At 44.4% G+C, this 24028-nt stretch overlaps 2 protein-coding genes across 3 annotated transcripts; both read left to right on the top strand.

The window, feature by feature from the left end:
- The first annotated feature begins 1938 nt into the window (after positions 1 to 1938).
- Positions 1939 to 10684, top strand: LOC138661890 (oocyte zinc finger protein XlCOF6-like). 2 transcript variants are annotated; one of them, XM_069746842.1, is made up of 2 exons: positions 1939 to 2082; positions 5734 to 10684. In XM_069746842.1, the coding sequence occupies exon 2, from the start codon at positions 5843 to 5845 to the stop codon at positions 7328 to 7330; it is 1488 nt and encodes a 495-aa protein (XP_069602943.1). In that variant the 5' UTR covers positions 1939 to 2082; positions 5734 to 5842; the 3' UTR covers positions 7331 to 10684. The 2 variants fall into 2 exon arrangements, with proteins under 2 accessions (XP_069602943.1, XP_069602941.1); XM_069746840.1 differs by having other exon boundaries at positions 1939 to 2109.
- Positions 10685 to 13738: 3054 nt separating this feature from the next.
- OVOL3 (ovo like zinc finger 3) lies at positions 13739 to 24020 on the top strand. The gene is made up of 4 exons (XM_069754484.1): positions 13739 to 13838; positions 21696 to 21751; positions 22094 to 22256; positions 23665 to 24020. The coding sequence occupies exons 1-4, from the start codon at positions 13739 to 13741 to the stop codon at positions 24018 to 24020; spliced, it is 675 nt and encodes a 224-aa protein (XP_069610585.1).
- The last annotated feature ends 8 nt before the right edge of the window (positions 24021 to 24028 follow it).

Here is a 24028-nt window from a genome sequence, read left to right as displayed (position 1 = left end):
GGGGGTATTGGGTGGGTCATAGGCTCTGTTGGGACCAGGGTGTGGACACTGTCATCGGAGAGAAAGGAGTCCTGTGCTCTGCATTACCAAGGTAGTACTGCTGCTCCACCAAGCCATAAACTTAACACCTTGTTCACATGTAGCTTTTTATTTATGCGCTTCATCCATGTTTTCTGCAGGTGCCTGCACTAACACTACATGACAACCTTCTCTGATCATGGCATCCTTGCTGTATCTTTTAGTACCTGTTCCCCTTTATTTAATGCTTTCTGCTCCAAAATCCACATCAAAATCCATCTCAAATTCTCTTTAACTAAAAACAATTGAGTAGGATTTTGAAGTGGGACCGCTCCCAAATTAGCTTTGAATATTCTCTACCTATTCATGTCGGTGGGAAAGCCTGCATTGCTGTTCAGTTTTGTTTAACTTTTTTTTTATGAGTTTTTGGAAAGCCTTGCTAGAAAAATAAAATAAAAAAAGGACATATTGCTTCTTCCAGGTGAATTTCAATTGTAAAATCTGCATTTAACTGTTTAAGCAAAGTGGATGTATATTTTTTTTTTTTAAAAGGACCAAGTACCTTCATCTTCTAGAACTTAACTTGCCTACACAGGACTGGTCCATAGCGGGCACATTACCTGCTCAATCAAACCATTAGTATTTGGACTTCTCTATAGATCCCAGTGGATCTAACATTTGTCCCTTTGTCTAGGAGGGTCTCTCTGTCCACTTTGTCTTTGCACCCAGTCCCTCTGCCCACTGTGTCTATGCACCCAGTCCCTCTGCCCGCTGTCTATGCACCCAGTCCCTCTGCCCACTTTGTCTATGCACCCAGTCCCTCTGCCCACTGTGTCTATGCACCCAGTCCCTCTGCCCACTGTCTATGCACCCAGTCCCTCTGCCCACTTTGTCTATGCACCCAGTCCCTCTGCCCACTGTGTCTATGAACCCAGTCCCTCTGCCCACTGTCTATGCACCCAGTCCCTCTGCCCACTTTGTCTATGCATCCAGTCCCTCTGCCCACTGTCTATGCACCCAGTCCCTCTGCCCACTTTGTCTATGCATCCAGTCCCTCTGCCCACTGTGGTTATGCACCCAGTCCCTCTGCCCACTGTGTCTATGCACCCAGTCCCTCTGCCCACTGTGTCTATGCATCCAGTCCCTCTGCCCACTGTGTCTATGAACCCAGTCCCTCTGCCCACTGTGTCTATGCACCCAGTCCCTCTGCCCACTTTGTCTTTGCACCCAGTCCCTCTGCCCACTTTGTCTTTGCACCCAGTCCCTCTGCCCACTGTGTCTATGCACCCAGTCCCTCTGCCCACTGTGTCTATGCACCCAGTCCCTCTGCCCACTGTGTCTATGCACCCAGTCCCTCTGCCCACTTTGTCTTTGCATCCAGTCCCTCTGCCCACTGTGTCTATGCACCCAGTCCCTCTGCCCACTGTCTATGCATCCAGTCCCTCTGCCCACTGTCTATGCATCCAGTCCCTCTGCCCACTGTCTATGCACCCAGTCCCTCTGCCCACTGTCTATGCACCCAGTCCCTCTGCCCACTGTCTATGCACCCACTGTACCCCTCTATCACACACCGCCTGCCCCCCTATGTACCCCTCTATCACACACAGCCTGCCCCCCTATGTACCCCTCTATCACACACCGCCTGCCCCCCTATGTACCCCTCTATCACACACACTGCCTGTCTCCTCTAGCCCCCGGTGCTGTAACCTTTCCTGCAGATCCTCCACATGTGGCAATTTCTTTCATTCAAAAGCACTACAGCACGCAGCCTGGTCACATGAGCATGACGTCATCATAGCTCCTTTAGTCCATTTGTCCCATGCAGTGGTCATTGGTCAGCGGCGGGAGAACAGGAAGCAGGTCCGTGAGGTCACCAGTGCGCAGGAAGCCGACGCGCCGGGGACACAGCACGGTCTCCACGCATGCGCAGTGTAGTTATTACGCTGCCTGGGGTCCTATCTTTCTTCTGCACTACATGACCCATGATCCTCAGCGAGGTGCAGGCATTGGCTTGTTGTGATCGAAGTTTGGGTGGCGTGACGGGAGCAGTGATGGTCTGCAGATGTGAGTGCTGCTCCTCCGTGCAGCCAGGTATCCAGGACTGGGCATGGGTGTGTATGGATGTGTATAATGGAAGGCTATGAGGGCTGCATGTATACATATGTCATGGAAGTCTATGAGGACAATATGTATGAGGGCTGCATGTATACATCTGTCATGGAAGTCTATGAGGACAATATGCATGAGGGCTGCATGTATACATCTGTCATGGAAGTCTATGAGCACAATATGTATGAGGGCTGCATGTATACATCTGTCATGGAAGTCTATGAGGACAATATGCATGAGGGCTGCATGTATACATCTGTCATGGAAGTCTATGAGGACAATATGCATGAGGGCTGCATGTATACATCTGTCATGGAAGTCTATGAGGACAATATGTATGAGGGCTGCATGTATACATCTGTCATGGAAGTCTATGAGCACAATATGTATGAGGGCTGCATGTATACATCTGTCATGGAAGTCTATGAGGACAATATGCATGAGGGCTGCATGTATACATCTGTCATGGAAGTCTATGAGGACAATATGCATGAGGGCTGCATGTATACATCTGTCATGGAAGTCTATGAGGACAATATGCATGAGGGCTGCATGTATACATCTGTCATGGAAGTCTATGAGGACAATATGTATGAGGGCTGCATGTATACATCTGTCATGGAAGTCTATGAGGTCAATATGTATGAGGGCTGCATTTATACATCTGTCATGGAAGTCTATGAGGACAATATGCATGAGGGCTGCATGTATACATACGTCATGGAAGTCTATGAGGACAATATGTATGAGGGCTGCATGTATACATCTGTCATGGAAGTCTATGAGGACAATATGTATGAGGGCTGCATGTATACATACGTCATGGAAGTCTATGAGGACAATATGTATGAGGGCTGCATGTATACATACGTCATGGAAGTCTATGAGGACAATATGTATGAGGGCTGCATGTATACATCTGTCATGGAAGTCTATGAGGACAATATGCATGAGGGCTGCATGTATACATCTGTCATGGAAGTCTATGAGGACAATATGTATGAGGGCTGCATGTATACATACGTCATGGAAGTCTATGAGGACAATATGTATGAGGGCTGCATGTATACATACGTCATGGAAGTCTATGAGGACAATATGTATGAGGGCTGCATGTATACATCTGTCATGGAAGTCTATGAGGACAATATGCATGAGGGCTGCATGTATACATCTGTCATGGAAGTCTATGAGGACAATATGTATGAGGGCTGCATGTATACATCTGTCATGGAAGTCTATGAGGTCAATATGTATGAGGGCTGCATGTATACATCTGTCATGGAAGTCTATGAGGACAATATGCATGAGGGCTGCATGTATACATCTGTCATGGAAGTCTATGAGGACAATATGTATGAGGGCTGCATGTATACATCTGTCATGGAAGTCTATGAGGACAATATGTATGAGGGCTGCATGTATACATCTGTCATGGAAGTCTATGAGGTCAATATGTATGAGGGCTGCATGTATGCATCCATTATACACGTATATAAGGACACCACATATATGGATGTGTATGAAGACCGGCCACACATAATGGGAGCATGTGTGTGTATATATAATATGGACGAATGTGGGGCCGATATATATGAGGACTGGACGTATAGATTAGCCATGTGAGGACGATAAATATGTATATTATTACTAATACATATATAATTCCTATACATCTATATATATACACATCATCCTCATATACATCTAATTTATGTATACATCCATGTGAAGATAGTGTGTGTGTGTGTATATATATATATATATATATATATATATATATATATATATATATATATACCGTATACACATCATCCTCATGTACATATAATTTATGTATATATCCATGTGAAGATAATGTGTGTGTATGTATGTGTGTGTGTATATATATATATATATATATATATATATATATATATATATATATATATATAATATGTATATGTATATATATATATATGTATATATATATATATATATATATATATATATTCCAGAAAAATGAAGGCAGCACTCCAATAGAAAAAATAGGTGATTTATTGGCCCATGTGCGACGTTTCAGTCCAGGATGTGGCTTGAGAAAGGTCCACAACCTGGACTGAAACGTTGCACATGGGCCAATAAATCACCTATTTTTTCTATTGGAGTGCTGCCTTCATTTTTCTGGACAATAGCATGAGGTTTGGTATATACCTGGAAGGATTTATATATATATATATATATATATATATATATATATATACTATATATATAGTAACATAGTTAGTAAGGCCGAAAAAAGACATTTGTCCATCCAGTTCAGCCTATATTCCATCATAATAAATCCCCAGATCTACGTCCTTCTACAGAACCTAATAATTGTATGATACAATATTGTTCTGCTCCAGGAAGACATCCAGGCCTCTCTTGAACCCCTCGACTGAGTTCGCCATCACCACCTCCTCAGGCAAGCAATTCCAGATTCTCACTGCCCTAACAGTAAAGAATCCTCTTCTATGTTGGTGGAAAAACCTTCTCTCCTCCAGACGCAAAGAATGCCCCCTTGTGCCCGTCACCTTCCTTGGTATAAACAGATCCTCAGCGAGATATTTGTATTGTCCCCTTATATACTTATACATGGTTATTAGATCGCCCCTCAGTCGTCTTTTTTCTAGACTAAATAATCCTAATTTCGCTAATCTATCTGGGTATTGTAGTTCTCCCATCCCCTTTATTAATTTTGTTGCCCTCCTTTGTACTCTCTCTAGTTCCATTATATCCTTCCTGAGCACCGGTGCCCAAAACTGGACACAGTACTCCATGTGCGGTCTAACTAGGGATTTGTACAGAGGCAGTATAATGCTCTCATCATGTGTATCCAGACCTCTTTTAATGCACCCCATGATCCTGTTTGCCTTGGCAGCTGCTGCCTGGCACTGGCTGCTCCAGGTAAGTTTATCATTAACTAGGATCCCCAAGTCCTTCTCCCTGTCAGATTTACCCAGTGGTTTCCCATTCAGTGTGTAATGGTGATATTGATTCCTTCTTCCCATGTGTATAACCTTACATTTATCATTGTTAAACCTCATCTGCCACCTTTCAGCCCAAGTTTCCAACTTATCCAGATCCATCTGTAGCAGAATACTATCTTCTCTTGTATTAACTGCTTTACATAGTTTTGTATCATCTGCAAATATCGATATTTATCGATATTGATATATATATATATATATATGGACTGGATGTACCCATAAATTGGATGTATGTCAGGACGATATATGTGTATATTATATATATGTGCAAAAGGACTGGAGATACATTTATATATATATGTGTGTGTGTGTATATGTATATATATATATATATATATATATATATATATATATATATATATATATATATATTTTTTTTTTTATATATACATATATAACTCATCAGTGTGTGTGTGTGTATGTGTATATATATATGTACACTGTATCTTTAATGGATATCGATGTATGTGCTGACGAGATGTACATGAGGACGGATACACACATAGATTAGACATTCTCGGGATTGGTGGAGGTCCCATTGGTTTTATGCTCATGTACGGTAAAATACTAATTATTTTTTTTCTTTTTGTATCAGCCTGAAGATGTCGCAGTTTTTTCTGCAGCTCATCGAATTCTCTCTTCTGTCGGCAACATTTCACATGGAACATTGATCCTCCACGATAGTCAAAAAGCTCAATTCAAAAATGACTGAAAACTCAATTCCAGCCCCCCTAAACCTGTCGTTAAACAAATATCATTGTCACGAATGCGGTGAGAGCTTCAATAGTAAATCCTCCTGTATCTCCCATCAGCTGACACACAGCATAAAAGCGGAGCAGGCCTCCCCTACACGTGATCTCGATGATGACTATTCATTTCACGCCGTGCCAAAAAGCGAACCGCTTCAGTGTTCAGAATGTGGAATGTACTTCTCATCCATTTTCCAACTTCACGCCCATTTTAAAACCCACGTACAAGAGCGACCGTTTCCTTGTATGAAATGCGAGAAAAGTTTTAACTGGAAGTCGAATCTTAAAAGACATTTGAAGATTCACACGAAGGAAGACGTGATCACGAGATGTCTTAACGGAGACAGCTGGGAGGAAATCCAGACCGAATTCAGACCGTTTCCCTGTCTCGAGTGCGGAAAGACCTTCTCGTGTATCACGTCACTCAGGAAGCACGAGAAGCTCCACTCGTCACAGGGGGCGTTTTCCTGTCCCGAATGTGGAAAACAGTTCTCTTCGAGTTCCAAGGTGAAGAGTCACCTGAAGACACATTCTGGTGAGAAACCCTACCAGTGTATGAAATGCGGGAAACGTTTTGGCTGGAACTCTAATCTGAAGAGACATCAGAGGGTCCACGTCGGAGGTAAAGGATGCAAACCGTTTTTAGTTAACGCACCTTCAAGCTCCAACGTGGACACTGGAGCACTCAATGAATGTGCCGAACTGTTCACCAAGAACGTCTACTACGTGAGCAACGACGAGATCCACACGGTGGTCAAGCTGTTTCCGTGTTTAGAGTGCGGAAATTATTTCAATAGTTGTTTAGCGCTAAAAAAGCATCAACGAATCCATAAAAGACGGAAGACTCTCATGTGCGGAGAATGTGGGGTCATCTTCACCTGCAAATTTAAGTTCCGCAGCCATCAAAAGGTTCACTCGAAAGAGAAGCCCTTCAAATGTCTCGCGTGTGGAAGATGTTTCGGGTGGAAATCGAACCTCACCAGGCACCTGAAGGTGCACGCCAATGAGAAACCTATGGTATGTCAAGAATGTGGGAGGAAATTTCTGTGGCGCTCGAATCTCAGAAGACACGAGAAAATTCATTTAGGGCAGAGGATTTTTGCTTGTCTTCAGAATAGGTCAAATCTGATCTACACCAAGATTAGTCCTATCGCCACCAAAATGGTTCAGACGAGGTATAAAGAACTCACCCAGTGCAGTCAGGATGGATATATGATCACCATTTCGGGGATGCTACAGAGAATTCACCTGGGAACAAAACGTTTTGGATGCATTAAATGTGGCAGAAGGTTCCGCTCGTATTTCAATTTTTTTCTTCACAGGAGAATTCACGTCAGGTCGAAACCATTTTCGTGTTCGGAGTGTGGCGAAAGGTTCCCAACCCAAAGACATCTTCTGTATCATGAGGGAATTCACAATGTGGAAAATGTTGTCATTATATGAGAAGAAAAGCTTCCTGAAACCTTCTTAAACCTGTAGTTCATTGTGTTCACAAAGGTAGAGAAAGTGAATGTAGCATTTGTGGTTTTTTTGGGATTGAGTAGCCCCTCTCATTTCTGCAACGAGTGTTTCAAAGTCGGGCGAAACTGATGCGGCCAACACCCAGGAGGTTAGAATAAGGCACATGGATGACAAGTGATGACCGCCGATGGTTGTATTGGCAGTCGTCAAGACCCTGCTTGCCGTGCCATCTGTGGATGCAAAAATGAGATGAGCAGTACGACAACCTTAAGCGCCGAAAGTAGTCATTGTTGGTGTGTAAGACTGATATGTATATATATATATATATGTATTGTTGAGATGGTAGATTGAAGGATACACATGAGAATGTCTCCTTGTGTCACCGGTGAAAAGAACGCCCACAAGTGTCAAAAAGATCCAAATTTGGGTTATACTAGGTGTTTATATACAGCAAATTTTGGGGTCACAAACAAGTACACTAAATCAGCCTTGCGAAACCTTAATCTCTTTTTTGTATGACAGTGTGTAGGAGACCTCACCATTAAAGGGGTTGTCCAGTGAAAACAAGTTATCATCTTGGACCGGCACTGGGGAATTTTTGTCCCTGATGGGCACTTTAGAAAATGGAATAAAAGACTGAATGTCCAACCACCGCTCCATTCATCCTCCATGGGACTTCTGGAAAATGACTGGTGCAGCCCCGTACGGAATGAATGGAGCTGCGGCTGAGGGTGTGCACTGCTGGTTTATTCTAACAAGGGTAAAAGTGCCCCCTTCTGACAATCAGCGCGGGCCCTAGTGGTCGGAACCTCCACCGGTCAACGTGTGATCACCTATACGAGAGCTAGTGTGAGGCAGTGACTCGTATCACAGGTAGGGGTCGCTGTGTGTTCTCCCCAGGGGTTGTGCATGGAGACGGATGAAGTCCATAGGTGTGCATGGCAGTCACAGATTTCCGGTCCAGGTTTTCATGTGGTTGAAAGCCATAGGTTGGTTTGTTAAAAACCCTGCAGTAAGGGGTATGGGTGTGTCAGGTGCAACGTCAGTGTCAGTCTGGTGTTGTGCTGTTGTGCAGAGCAGAGGCCTGCAGAGCGCTGGCTGTGTGTGTGAAGCAGCACAGGCCAGCGGAGCCAACAGCTATGGCAGCTGAATAGCCTGGCACCCGCAGCGTATACAGCGACGCAAGTCGTCCATGGTAACTGGTCTCGGATGTGGACAGTCCTGTGCCCGAAGATGGATGTCCTTTGCCCGAAGGAGTTGGATGTGGACAGTCCTGTGCTCGGAGGTGAATGTCCTGTGCCCGGAGGTGGATGTCCTGTGCCCGAAAGAGGACTGGCATGTGAAACGATTGCAAACAGGTGGATATGGTGCCCGGCTGCTATCCGGTGGATATCCTGGGCTGTGTGAGTAAAGAGTCTGTGATACAGCGGTGCAGGATGGTGCAGAGGAGGACTGGCATGTGTAGTGTCTGCAACATGTGAAGCTGTGTTTGGAGACTAATATGGCGTGTTTAGGGACTGCAATCTAAAAGCAATATGATGTATAGTGCTATGAAACGGGCACTGAGACGAGATGAAACTGTGTATTGAACTTTGATGACGTTTACTATAAAATGCTATGCACTTTTATGTGTGAAGTAACACATTAAAGAGACTTTTGTGTTTGAACTTTGTGGGTCACTGCCTCTTCACTGCGTACGGTGCTACCGTTGCATTACACTAGGTGATGACTTGTTTTCACGTGGTCCTTAAAGTCCCCCTCAATAATAAAGTGCTGCGGAATATGTTGGCACAATATAAATATAATTATTACCCGACAGCCCCTTTAATTCTTGCAGTTGAACTTCAATGGGGCACTCTGTGGGGGCAGTTAACAGGAACATGGGGTCTCCCTGCCAGGTTCTGTGTGTTTGAGGCAATCTATGACATGCACTGTATATGTGACCCCATGTACAATCTGGTAGTTTGCCCTCTGTTAAATAGGAAAAGTTTGTGCACCGCTGTACTTTCCCATTACCACCAGCAGTATTACAATATTGTACAATTTTTCCTCATTCGTTTTTATTGGTCGACTAGATCTAGACTAAGATATTAAACATTTCAAGCAGCCTCGATTGAAGAAAAAAAGAAAGTGTTGGTCATCGAGACATTGGGACATGGACATGTTTTTATGCTCGTAGGAATTACATAGTTACATAGGTTGAAAAATACCTAGGTCCATCAAGTTCAACCTTTCTCCACCAATTTTGGTGCACAGTTTAAAGGATGTGTTCACTTTTGCACAATTTGTTTTTGTATGGCCCATTTGTTTATTAAATGCAAAGTTAAGCAATTTCCTTTTCCACGCGACGGTCGATTTGCAGGGCCAGATCAGTGATCAGAGGCTCCCCGGCATTCCCAGCTCTTTTGATTAGCCGTGTTGATGTGACGTCATTATTTCCGCAAGACGCATGCGACGTCACGTCATTAACAGCCAATTAAAAAGAGAGCTGGGAATGCCGGGGACTCTCGTCCAGCGGTCACAGATTACTTGCCTGGCCAATGGACTGTAGTCCTGCAAATTGATTTTCTCATTTCTAGTTTTCAATGAAAAATGCCATTTTGCTGCTGCAGATGCCTGGAAGTCCTCTATCTAGCTCCATTCTTTTGCAAAGTGTGGCAGATCCACCAAGGCTCCAGGTTCTGATAGCCCTCTGCTCCTACCTTGCTTTTCACAGTGTTAAATGTAGCAAAAGGGATGGGATTGTATAGAAATGTCAATAGTAGAAAGAGAGGAAAGCATCTACAGCCTCAGGGAGGGCATAGAACATTATAGAAAAGGAGATGATATGATGACTAAATGAGTGTAGGATAGAAACTGTTCTGATATATGAGCAAACGAAGGCAGTAGCACCCTGGATTCATAGGGAACTAATTTCCAGCCTATATTACTGGGAGGGAAAAACCTGAAATTTTGATTAAATTGAATGCTGCATATCAGGTGGTCTGAAAATGAATGAAGATTGCAGAATAAAACTTTGTGCAGCTTTAGTAAGTAAAGGTAACCCCACCTGCATAGCAAAAAAAAAATAAAAATGTTCCCATATCAAAGGTGTCCATGGCCTTTAAGAGACGATCCCTGAATTAGCAGCCTGTATGTTTATTTGATGTTAAAACTAAATATTTTGGTGCATGCTCCCTGCAACCTAACACATCTTACAACTGTTGGGAAATAAATGTGAAATGTTGCATCTGCGACTTGACTGGTTTACGTCTAAATCCGACGCCGGCTGATTACTCTACAAATCTGTGTTGTTGTTTTTTTTATTAAAATCCACCTCATCAGTGTCTTCCTTGAGCCAGTAGAGTATTGTCTATTTCTATCAGTCACATAGACCTATGCTGCATTCAAGATGGCGCTCTGAAGTCCTATTCTTGGGATTGCTGGGGGTCCGAGAGGTCGGACCCCAGCGATGGTTAGGACTCAAACATTCTACATTTGGAGATTTTTGCATCCCTGTTTATGCCCTATTCCCTTAGGCCGAGCGTTCGGTATGTGTTCTATTGATTTCCTTGGGGTGTTCGATTTCCCCAGCTTTTTGCAATTTTTACCTTCAGTTCTATGAAATGTTACTAATCTATTTTAACTTAGGTCAATTGTCCCAATTTTTTTTTCCTTTTTTAAAATTCTTTCCTCTTGATTTGACACGGGGAAAGTGTTACTTAAATATTGTAGAGGGTGTTTCTATAGCATGAAATAAGGCTCAAGTCACACAAGTACAATGTCTAAAATTTTGACAAGACAAAGCTTCATGGAACATTTTTTACCCATAACATGAAAGGTTAATAATATAACGTTCATCAAATTAGTTGATGCAACAATGAAGACACCCCACATCGATAACTACTACATCTGGTATTTTGCATCACCTCCATGATTTTTAGGGTCCAAACTAATTCTTGTAGACCTGGAATGAACAAGTTGGCGACATATTGCAACGTCGATCTTTTTCTAAGAGGTCGGGATGATGGATGGAGAGTGATGACAGCTAGTGCTAATCGAGCTTCCCGGGGTGCTCGGATACTATGCTCAAGTCTCCGCAGCTGTCGAAAAGCCGCGAAACATGCAGCCGGTGCAACTCGAGTATAGTATTCGAGCATGGCAGGATTCTCGATTAGCACTGAAGCATGTTCAGGTACTTGCTCATCACTAATGACGACAACTTGCTCTTCAGAATTCCCCATAAGTGTATGGTTGGGTTCAGATCAGGAGACAATTGGCCACTGAATCACTTTCACCTTGTTCTTCAGAAATTGTGAGTTCTATATCATTGTAGTGTTGGAAAAGTGATGAGTTGCATATTTAGTACTGCCATGCCGTACATCTGGGAATTTATGATCCCATCAATGAGATGTCTCAATCCAACAGCAGCAGTGTTCATGCAGCCCACATAGGGACACTGCCACCACCATGTTTCACTGTAGGCGCCATGCATTTTTCCAAATTCATTTTTTGAGGAGCCTTCCTTTTATCTAGCTATATTCACGGGGTCTTTTTGGAGCGTAAACTATTAGAATCCTCCTTCAGAACTCCTCAAAAATATGGAGTTTCAGCTAAGTTCATGCTCCAAAAACTCTGTGTGCCCATAGCTTCTGAAGCAGTTTCAAAAAATTTGTGTTTTTTTGTTGTTGTTTTTTTAACAGCCTTTTTATTTTGATAGTGGACAGTTTAGAGCAGATTCCTTTAAGATCTGCTACAAAAAAAGTGTAATGCATTTTTTTTTTCCACCAGACGTTTTCAGCGGGGAAAAAAGCTAAAAAAAAACCTTATATGAACGATAAAGTGGATTACCAATTGTAATTGAAATAGAAGATGTTAAGCGATCTTTTAATGTGGATTTTGGTAAAAATGTGCTCATACCTGCACCAACCTATCTAATGGATAGGTGCCCATTTGTTTAAAGTTGGAATAGCCTTTTATTATTGTGTTTTGCTCAAAATTGAAAGTTATTACCTCTCTCATCAGTGAAGAAGCAATTTTTTCTTGATCCAAAGACAAGACCTATCAACGTCGGGTCTTGACAACCTCATGCATAAATCTGCCATAACGCAGTCTAAACGGCCTAACACTCATTAGGTTGACAGCTATCTCTAGCGACTTTCCCATACACTCGGTTTGCCCGATTGTTCATGTGTTTTTAATTTGGAGAGGGTGACAGACTTTTCCAGCATTGGCTTATGTACCCTGGAGACAAAGGATCAGGCCTTGAAATCCAATGGACCTATCCTTCTTTCCCCCAATATCATGTGTCCAGTGAGAGTCTAGAGGCCACCCATACACAGCCGTTGGTCTTTGAGGTTTCATCAACTTATGTAATGTTTATGGGGGCCTTCAAGGTGTAGGTTGTAGGCAGCATACACCTGGCGACCAGTCTGCTTCATCCATAGTCATGTTTAATTGCGCTGACATAGTCAAAGAGAAGAGCAGCTTGACATTAGTAAAAGTGAATTAAGGTGGTAAACCCGTGTTCATTTAAGATCCTAACCTCTTTATTAGCTAGGTTGAAAAGTCGTAAACATTTTGTAGAGTTTTGCTCTTATGTTTTAATAAACTGTATATTAAGTATTATATGTTTTGTGCTGTTCTCTCATTTGGTTTTTCTAACAAAGTAATATTAAAAAAATAAGGTTCATGGGACATGATGAAACAGTAGTACATTCTCTGCTATCGAAATACTGGATGGGCCTAAAAGAGGTTAGCATACTGCAAATCTCAGCTAACAAGGTTTGTTAACCAAATAAGCTACAGGGGCAACGGGGCAGTCAAATGAGTCCACAGCGGCTGCTAATGACATCCCGTTAATTCCTGGATTGTGTATAGGACAGTACATACAGACAGTATGACCACTCACGCGGCCAGAGCCGAGAACCGTCAGTCTGGGGACCCGGTAGTAGGACACCTGTGTGGTCAGGGGAACTATTATTCCAGAATAGAAAAACCTTTTTAGAAACGAACTGTCCCATCACAAAGCCCCTACCCCTCCTTTTATTGTGTCCGTCGGATGGATTTGCATGGGAAGGAAGAGCCGTTTTCTCTGTGTATGTGACAAGAGACTCGGCTTCATATGCAAACTTCTGGGACATTCAAATGATCAGAAGCTGATAAGAGGAGCGTGTAGGTCCTAAAATCTCCCACAGCCAGAATCTCCCCCCAGCAGCATTTGCACTGATTTCCTGGCCTCTCTGATATTGGACCCTACCCAGGTAGGTCAACCAGGCAGAGATCCCAAAAGAATGAAAAAGTTGCCTACGGTATTTTACAACTTTTTTTTTTTTTTGCAAAAGTGATTTTATTTTTTTAATTCTATTTTTAAGGACTTTTTTTTTTAAATATATTTTTTCAATCAGGAATATGCCTCGTTCATTCTTGGTAAAGAGACAACGAATGGTTATGGGGGTCACAGGATGGGGGCATCTTACGGATGCTGAAAGAGGGGATCTCTATATCCCAGGTAAGTCCGATCCCTAATGAAATTGGGATCACAATTGGTTATTGACCTTAAAAAAAAAAAAAAAAAGTTTTTTTTAATGCAGAAAAGTGCCACTCCAGACCATGTGGGCAGGAGTGTGGCCAAGTTGCACAGGCAATGGATAGGAGTGGTACCATCACCAGATAAAAAAGATCATTTCTCAAATATTTCCTTAAAAAATGAAACACGACAGATGACAAAACTATTATAACCCTGTGCCAGGATTGTTGGTGCTCTGGTTTATGAGCGTAGATCTGTTGAAGGCTTTGGATTTCATTTACTCTTGAATGTTGGCTTTGTGTTTTGGTAATATGGAGTCGATGTGCCATGGAAGGCTCCGACAATGTTCTTCTAGGCTTACGCAGATGGTGGCACTTCTAATATTCTATTTTGATGGTTTCCTCTAGAGATGCAGAATCGATAATCTGACTCCATCTCCTTTATTAACATTTCTGAATGTTTCCAAATTTCTATGAAAGATAAAGGGGTAATCTCAAGTTTGAGTGGACCCATGGAAGTTCGGGTTTTTGTACCCGACCCTCACTTTATTCCAAAGTTCTGTTTGGGCTCTAGAACTGTACCTAAACTTGATCCAGAAACCGAACCCCACTGAAAATAATTGGAACCTGGACTTTTGAACCAAAAGTCTCTCTCTCTGTCTCTCTCACTCTCTTCTTCGGAACTCCGAACATCGCAACAGATTTCCGTGGAAAGATCGTGTTTGGCATATGGCACCGTACAGCAACGGTCCGGTGCAAACGCCGAATATTTAAGTTCAGGTCCGCTCATCCCTAGTCTTGATAAAGAGCTGTGCTGAAGTGAGACACTTTTGAGTCATGAAAAGGTGCACATGAATCAGAATTGGCGCACAAGTCCATGAGCGCCTCACTATAGATCCTAACCCAGTCTCTGCTGGAGTAAGATTTGTGGCATCGCAAATGCCGCAGCTCATCATGAATTTCATGAGTGGCAGTGACTGTGCCCCCGTCCCACCCATTTCGGCGGAGCTGGGTGAAAATGGCGTTAGAGCACCAAAAGTCACAAAGTTTTAGTGGAGCCTCAATGTGCGCCAAAATTGTACGACTTCAAAGAATACTGGAATAAGTGCTTTGATGAATCAGGCCTATTAAAAAAAAAAATTGCACATGGATGTTCTCTGTGTTTCATCCTTGTGATGTCCATTTTCTACTGTTTAATAGGTAGTAAAAGCTTGAATTTTAATTTTTCATGCCAAAAAATTTGCCTTGGAGGCTTTACACCTACAATTGTAGATCTCTTAGCTACATAAAGTTTCTCATTTTGTACATTTTGTCTGACTGATGCATTATAGACGGAAGGCACAGGCTAAGGTCACACCAACATTTAAAACATTGTCTGATTTCTCATCCTGGAAAAAAAAGTAAGATTTTTCATCTGTTCTCTCATCAGTTTTTATACATGAGCTGCTAAAAAGAAAATTACAAGACCAAATACAGTTTCCTATATTGAATTAGTGTCCATAAAATCAGATGCCATATGGTTTATCTGTATGGGATGCAATTTTTTTTTTTATAGATTTGACTAGATGAGTGTCATCCCAAATATGGAAGAGAATAGTGTGGGCTGTGCTTTTTTTTACATAGACATTCGATCTGTGGGGGAAAAAAACAAGAAAACACGGGTCATGTGAACAGACCTATTGAATGACATTGGTCTGTGTGCCGTCAGGTTTTTTTTTCATGGACATCACTTGCATCGAACATATGGTTGTGGGAACCTAGCCAAAGATTGATATGATTGTAACATAGGGGTGTGAAACAAGAGGGTGGCTCAGGAGGTCCAAAAACAACAAGAGGGAGGCTCAGGGGGTCCAAAAACAACAAGAGTGGCTCTGGAAATCCAAAAAACAACAACAAGATGGTGGCTCAGGAGGTCCAAAAACAACGAGAGGGAGGCTCAGGAGGTCCAAAAACAACAAGAGGGTGTGTTAGGGGGTCCAAAAACAACAAGATGGATGCTCAGTGAGTCCAAAAACAACAAGAAGGTGGCTCAGGGGTCCAAAAACAAGAAGGTGGTTCAGGGGGTCCACAAACAAGAGGGAGGTTCAGGGGGTCCCAAAACAACAGGAGGGTGTTTCAGGGGGTCCAAAAACAACAAAAGGGTGGCTCAGGGGGTCCGAAAATAACAAGAGGGTGGCTTAGGGAGTCCAAAAACAACAAGATGGCTCAGGAGGTCCAAAAACAACAAGAGGGTGTCTCAGGAGGTCCAAAACCAACTAGAGGGTGTCTCAGGAGGTCCAAAACCAACTAGAGGGTGTCTCAGGAGGTCCAAAACCAACTAGAGGGTGGCTCAGGAGGTCCAAAAACAACTAGAGGGTGGCTCAGGGGGTCCAAAAACAACAAGAGGGTGGCTCAGGAGGTTCAAAAACAACAAGAGGGTGGCTCAAAGGGTCCAAAAACAACAAGAGGTTGGCTCAGGAGGTCCAAAAACAACAAGAGGGTGTCTCAGGGGATCTACAAACAACAAGGTGGCTCAGCGGGTCCAAAAACAACAAGAGGGTGGCTCAGGGGGTCCAAAAACAACAAAAGGGTGGCTCAGGGGGTCCAAAAACAACAAGAGGGGGGCTCAGGGGGTCCAAAAACAACAAGAGGGGGGCTCAGGGGGTCCAATAACAAGAGGGTGGCTCAGGTGGTCCAAAAACAAGAAGGTGGCTCAGGGGGGTCCAAAAACAAAAAGAGGGTAGCTCAGGGGTCCAAAAACAACAAGAGGGTGGCTCAGGGGGTCCAAAAACAACAAGAGGGTGGCTCAGGGGTCCAAAAACAACAAGAGGTTGGCTCAGGAGGTCCAAAAACAACAAGAGGGTGTCTCAGGGGATCTACAAACAACAAGGTGGCTCAGCGGGTCCAAAAACAACAAGAGGGTGGCTCAGGGGGTCCAAAAACAACAAGAGGGGGCCCAGGGGGTCCAAAAACAAGAGGGTGGCTCAGGGGTCCAAAAACAACAAGAAGGTGGCTAAGGGGGTCCAAAAACAACAAGAGGGTGGGTCAGGGGGTCCAAAAACAACAAGAGGGTGGCTCAGGAGTCCAAAAACAACAAGAGGGTGGCTCAGGAGGTCCAAAAACAACAAGAGGGTGGCTCAGGGGGTCCAAAAACAACAAGACGGTGGCTCAAGGGGTCCAAAAACAACAAGAGGGTGGCTCAGGAGTCCAAAAACAACAAGAGGTTGGCTCAGGAGGTCCAAAAACAACAAGAGGGTGGCTCAGGAGTCCAAAAACAACAAGAGGGTGGCTCAGGAGGTCCAAAAACAACAAGAGGGTGGCTCAGGGGGTCCAAAAACAACAAGAGGGTGGCTCAGGGGGTCCAAAAACAACAAGAGGGTGGCTCAGGAGGTCCAAAAACAACAAGAGGGTGGCTCAGGGGGTCCAAAAACAACAAGAGGGTGGCTCAGGGGGTCCAAAAACAACAAGACGTTGGCTCAGGGGGTCCAAAAACAACAAGAGGGTGGCTCAGGAGTCCAAAAACAACAAGAGGTTGGCTCAGGAGGTCCAAAAACAACAAGAGGGTGTCTTAGGGGATCTACAAACAACAAGGTAGCTCAGCGAGTCCAAAAACAAGAGGATGGCTCAGGGGTCAGCAATGTTGCCTTACAGTTCACATCCAACCGAGGACAACAAATGCGTGGGTTTCTATGTTCTCCAAAAGACCTACTGATGGGGATTTAAGATTGTGGGGACAGTGAGGGATGATTTTCTGTAACGAGCTCCAGAAAATTTTGGCACCATATAAGCAAGAAAAATATATTTCCAATGCATTTTCCTATACATATTGGATCAGCAGCTATCCTATTGCAAGCCATGCAAATCGCTATCTCTGCTGCTATTCTTCTCATTGTATGGTACGAGGATTAATAAAACGTTAGCGACCACTCGGCAATGTCTGCCACTGATAACCGGCAGACATTAATGTACTGTTACAGTCAAATGAGATGAAATCCCGGCTATTCTCCTTCACAATGGATCAGCCCTTCAGGATTCCTTCCTTTCATGTATTCTCTACCCTGGTGACTGTATGGAAGGCAAACAATGTATTCAGGCCCTGAGGGATAAAGATGATCAATCAGTGTCTACATTGTGACCAGCGCCGTCATGTCCCGTCCTGCTGTATAAATGTCAGCGCTGCGTCAGTCCAGCTATGCAAATGCAGTATGAGTAGTAACGCCAGCCGGGATGCCGATTTCTTCTTTTAGGCATTTTTAATCATTTGCCCCATACTCCTCTCTTTGCTTTAGGATAGTGCCGGATATTGGTGGGTGACACCACCAGAAGAGCCTGCTTGGCATCGGCAATCTTTTAGATTTCGGGTTCTCCCTTTTTTCCCCCACCCAAGAGAAGCCATTTTATGACCACTGGATCCATTTGACGAGACAATAACCCAATCTGTATCCAAAAACTTTAGTCAAAGCCTAGTGGTTTGTTGGCAACTCGCATCCTCGTCTTCAGGTCACGTTCAACCTGATCCAACCAAGTTAACGGGACAATCACATTAGTATAATTTTACCATTAAACCCCAGTACAAGTGAAGATCCATGTTCAGCACCAATACCATCAAAAGGAAATTTAGGCCGTGTTCACACATTGCAGATTTTATGTTGAGATTGGATGAGTTTTAATTCAATGTCTTCTAGGGGTTGTTTTTTTTTTTATTCGTGGAAGCGGACATTGTGCTGAAATTGTTTTTTTTACTGCCCCTTTTAAATTTACTTATTTTATTATTTATTGCAAATTTATACCTTTTTGGTGCAAATTTTACACATTTATTTCAGTGGGACCCATAAGATTATGCGCCAGTTGACATTTTTGTTAGACTCTAGCATAGCCGCCGAGTTTTACAAGAGGAAGACACCAGAAAAATGCTGGAGATTTCTTATATTATATATGCAATAGTCAGCGGTTTCCAAGCAAAAGCCGCCTGGAGAATGGTAAGGTTACTGCTTTATGGCTAAAGTGGTAAAAATAAGCTAAAAAAGCCTGAACATGTGCACAGCAAGGCACTATGAGGTGCATGTAAATTCTTCTTAGTATTTTTTTTGGGGGGGGGCGGTTTTCAGAGTGGACCTGCCTGAAAAGGACGTCTTGAGCACATAGCCTAAGGGCGCAGGTTATACATCTGGCCTGACTTTATGTTGCAATCTTTGGTGTGTTTCCACAGAAAAAATAAAAATAAATCAAATAAACTCATGAATAAGTGTGAGAAAATATGCACAGATTTTGACTTGGAAATCAGAGCGTAGAATCTGTAACAAATATGCAACATGTAAATCCAGCCTTAAAGGGGCTCTGTCACCTGAATTTGGCGGGACTGGTTTTGGGTCATATGGGCGGAGTTTTCAGGTGTTTGATTCACCCTTTCCTTACCCGCTGGCTGCATGCTGGCTGCAATATTGGATTGAAGTTCATTCTCTGTCCTCCATAGTACACGCCAGCGCAAGGCAAGATTGCACCTTGCGCAGGCGTGTACTATGGAGGACAGAGAATGAACTTCAATCCAATATTGCAGCCAGCATGCAGCCAGCGGGTAAGGAAAGGGTGAATCAAACACCCGAAAACTCCGCCCATATGACCCAAAACCAGTCCCGCCAAATTCAGGTGACAGAGTCCCTTTAATAGAACAAAGTGGGGAGGCAGATAAGACGCACATAGATACAGCACGGGTCTTACGTCGCCCACCGATGCAGCACGGGTCTTACGTCGCCCACAGATGCAGCACGGGTCTTACGTCGCCCACAGATGCAGCACGGGTCTTACGTCGCCCACAGATGCAGCACGGGTCTTACGTCGCCCACAGACGCAGCACGGGTCTTATGTCGCCCACAGATACAGCACGGGTCTTACGTCGCCCACCGATGCAGCACGGGTCTTACGTCGCCCACAGATGCAGCACGGGTCTTACGTCGTCCACAGATGCAGCACGGGTCTTACGTCGTCCACAGATGCAGAACGGGTCTTACGTCGTCCACAGATGCAGCACGGGTCTTATGTCGCCCACAGATACATCACGGGTCTTACGTCGCCCACAGATGCAGCACGGGTCTTACGTCGCCCACAGATGCAGAACGGGTCTTACGTCGCCCACAGATGTAGCACGGGTCTTACGTCGCCCACAGATGCAGAACGGGTCTTACGTCGTCCACAGATGTAGCACGGGTCTTACGTCGTCCACAGATGCAGCACGGGTCTTACGTCGCCCACAGTTACAGCACGGCTCTTGCGTTGCCCACAGATGCAGAACGGGTCTTACGTCGCCCACAGACGCAGCACGGGTCTTACGTCGCCCACAGATGCAGCACGGATCTTACGTCGCCCACAGACGCAGCACGGGTCTTACGTCGCCCACAGATGCAGCACGGATCTTACGTCGCCCACAGTTACAGCACGGCTCTTACGTCGCCCACAGATGCAGCACGGCTCTTATGTCGCCCACAGACGCAGCACGGCTCTTACGTCGCCCACAGATGCAGCACGGCTCTTACGTCACCCACAGATGCAGCACGGGTCTTACGTCGTCCACAGATGCAGCACGGGTCTTACGTCGTCCACAGATGCAGCACGGGTCTTATGTCGCCCACAGATACATCACGGGTCTTACGTCGCCCACAGATGCAGCACGGGTCTTACGTCGCCCACAGATGCAGAACGGGTCTTACGTCGCCCACAGATGTAGCACGGGTCTTACGTCGCCCACAGATGCAGAACGGGTCTTACGTCGTCCACAGATGTAGCACGGGTCTTACGTCGTCCACAGATGCAGCACGGGTCTTACTTCGCCCACAGATGCAGAACGGGTCTTACGTCACCCACAGATGCAGCACGGCTCTTACGTCACCCACAGATGCAGCACGGGTCTTACGTCGTCCACAGATGCACAACGGGTCTTACGTCGTCCACAGATGCAGCACGGGTCTTACGTCGCCCACAGTTACAGCACGGCTCTTGCGTTGCCCACAGATGCAGAACGGGTCTTACGTCGCCCACAGTTACAGCACGGGTCTTACGTCGCCCACAGATGCAGCACGGGTCTTACGTCGCCCACAGATGCAGCACGGGTCTTACATTGCACCTAGATTACAGCACGGGTCTTACATTGCGCACAAATACAGCACAGGTCTTACATCACACCAGTACGTACCTGTAAATGGAATTGTACTGACCGGATTATGCAGATTTGGCTGAATTCTATTTGAACTCATGCAGATGAGAGTATAAATCGTCCATATGCTGTCTGATTTTTGATCAGAAGGCTCACGGACAGCACACTGACTCAGGTTATTCAATACGACTGTTCAGATAAACGTTTTTTTTTTTGATAAAAAAATAAAAATATATGGGTCCCACACAGACCATCCGATTTTTATACATTTCTATTATACACCTAGGAAAGTATGTGATCATGTACATGTTTTAGTGTAGATGTAGAAAACTGATCATACACACAGAAGAAAATCAGATGGCTGTTAGAAAAAAAAAAAAATCAGTTGGACGATTTCTCACTCGCTCATCCGCAGGGACCCTGTCACAGAATGCAATGTCTGGACCACCTGTGAGACTCCGAACCTGAACAAAGCCTCGTCAGCACCTGGTTCGGGTCTAGAGCTCTGTGGTCAGTCCCAGAATTGCTGTACGTAATGTGGCCATGTGACGCCGGCCTTATATACATGTGTTATACCCACATACTGTGCACACAAGATCTTTTTAATGATAGATTCTTTGACGGAATGGTGGGGGGGGGGAAAAGGGGTAAATAGTCCAATCCTGCATCTTTTCAGTGCACTATGTCCAGATAACTGATCTTTTTTATGAATAGATTCCATTATCGGACCCCCATCACCGAGACCAGCGTCGTCTCCTGCACCATGTGAGGTGTACAGCAACGCACGGATCTATAACACTGTACGTCCATATTCCTTCTATTAGAGCAGGTAGAATCTTATTACAATTGTTAATTAATCTGTTACACTGAAATTCTGGAACTTTTACAGGAGGCATCTCCATCTCTCCCATAGATTATAAGTGGGGCAACGCCTAAAAGAAAAACCATAAAATGTCTCTTTGGATCCCCTGACATGCCCATATGAAATGTTAAAAATTAAAAGATCCAAAAAGACAAATTATGAAGGAAAAATTTATTTTTTTCTCTGTTTCTGCCCACAAAAAACAAACCCTCAGACGTTAACTAATTGCTAAAGCACTCCTTGTTTCTAGGGCCCATACTCCTGCCGTGCTTGCAGGAAGACCTTTCCGCTCCAGCGCATGTTGACCCGGCACCTGAAGTGTCACAGCATCCAGAAGAGACATCGCTGTCCCTGCTGTGGGAAAGGCTTTAATGACACATTTGATTTGAAGCGCCATATGAGAACGCACACCGGTGAGTCATTCTGGCATCTTCTAACACCTTTTCTATGAATGACTTACTGACTCACGGTAAAGGGATCTGACACTTTATTAATGCGACCCAAACTGCTGCAGCACAAATCACTACACGATTATAGCAGTCTGTATTAGTCTCCAGTATCTTGGAAAAAACAGATTAAAGATCCAGTGGTTGCAAAGGCAGAGATGAGACTAGTCGGGTGTTACCCCCTGTAGTTGATTGACAGGTCTCTCCAGATGTACCCACGTGTCCGTACAACATGGGAGAGACCTGTCAATCACCCGCAGCAACGCTTGATAAGTCTCATTCTGACCATACTCTTAACTTTGTAAATAATTATCTTAAAGTGTACCTGTCAGCTGAATCTCCTACCCTCACCCCATACTCGTGCATTCTCGGCCAAGTAAAAGGATGTAAGCTGCTGCCCGGTAAAGGTGGTCCTCTTCTCCCCCGAGAACAAAAGTGTGTAAAAATCCAATAGACTGATTATTTTTCTCCAAGTGTCATCAGAGAAGAGTCAGGACATCACCATACACATTAGACGGATGGCTGGCTGCAGGTTAATAGCACTGGTGGACTGATTTCTTTTAATGACTTATCTCTGGTTTTCAGCCATCTAGAGATTGCGCTCCCTAGTGGTGTCTGCAGGCACCCAGAATTTTATAATAAAAGAGATATTCTCTTGTTTTGACGTTATCTCCTATTAAAATGACTCGTCCATTGGAGAGTCCTAGGGCCCGGCCAAACTCTAGAAACCGCTTGGAGTCACAGAATTCTCCCCGAGCCATCCTCCAATATGTCAGAACATGCTTAAGTGCATAAAAATGGGCCGATCAACTCTATACAACGTGACCGGAGCTAGTTTACATGTGCCATGACAAACCGATGGCAACAGAAGGATCGTCGGTACAATCATTCTGTCCCCATTTAAAATGGTCAGCAGCACATTCCCTTTTTTTGCCAGCATAAACGGACTGATCGAGCATTCTGCTCCTTTGTCCAGTGATGACGTGTTGATAATCAGGAATGATCGTTAGCTCATTCATCCATTCTAGGCCTCTCTAAATCTGCATTTTGTAGTCAGTACTCAAGACCGCGTTGCCCAGAATGGCTACGGATCTTCTGAGCTGAACGCCGCAGCCTCGTATACAGACCGCGAAACATGGATGTACGAGACTGGCCTAAGATTGTATGAGGGAAAGCGTACAAAGCACAATCCTTGCAAAGACAGAGCAGGATTTTTGACCTTACAAGTATAAAACTGGTAGACTAGAAAGTTAATTTAGATCATATTGTTGTGACCCTGCAACATTCCACAATTATATTTATATAAATGCACATTTTTGGTGTAATAACTGTTTGTGCCGCGTACTCATCAGATCCCACTGAACTTCTCCTGCAGGAATAAGACCATACAAGTGTCCGGCTTGTGACAAGTCCTTTACCCAACGCTGCTCATTGGAGTCTCATCTGCGCAAGATCCATGGAGTCCTCCAGAGTTACGCCTACCGCCAGCGCCGCTCCAAGATCTACGTCTGCGAGGAGTGCGGCTTTACATCGCCCAGCTCTGACACCTACACCCTGCACGTTCTTGAGGTGCATCCAAACAACCCGCTGCTCTCCAAACACTTAAGGAAAAGAGGAGTCGGGGCTCACAGAGGAGAGATGGGCATGCTGCTCCACCCAACACCGTGCTACCACCCAAATCTTATCCCCACCGGATGCAGACAATACAATCTTGACGAGTGCTCACCGTGACTTACTGG

The sequence above is a fragment of the Ranitomeya imitator genome, chromosome 2, assembly GCF_032444005.1.
Source record: "Ranitomeya imitator isolate aRanImi1 chromosome 2, aRanImi1.pri, whole genome shotgun sequence".
Lineage (NCBI taxonomy): Eukaryota > Metazoa > Chordata > Amphibia > Anura > Dendrobatidae > Ranitomeya > Ranitomeya imitator.
The sequence above is the reverse complement of the archived record's forward strand: the minus strand, read 5'-3'. Positions and strand labels throughout refer to the sequence as shown.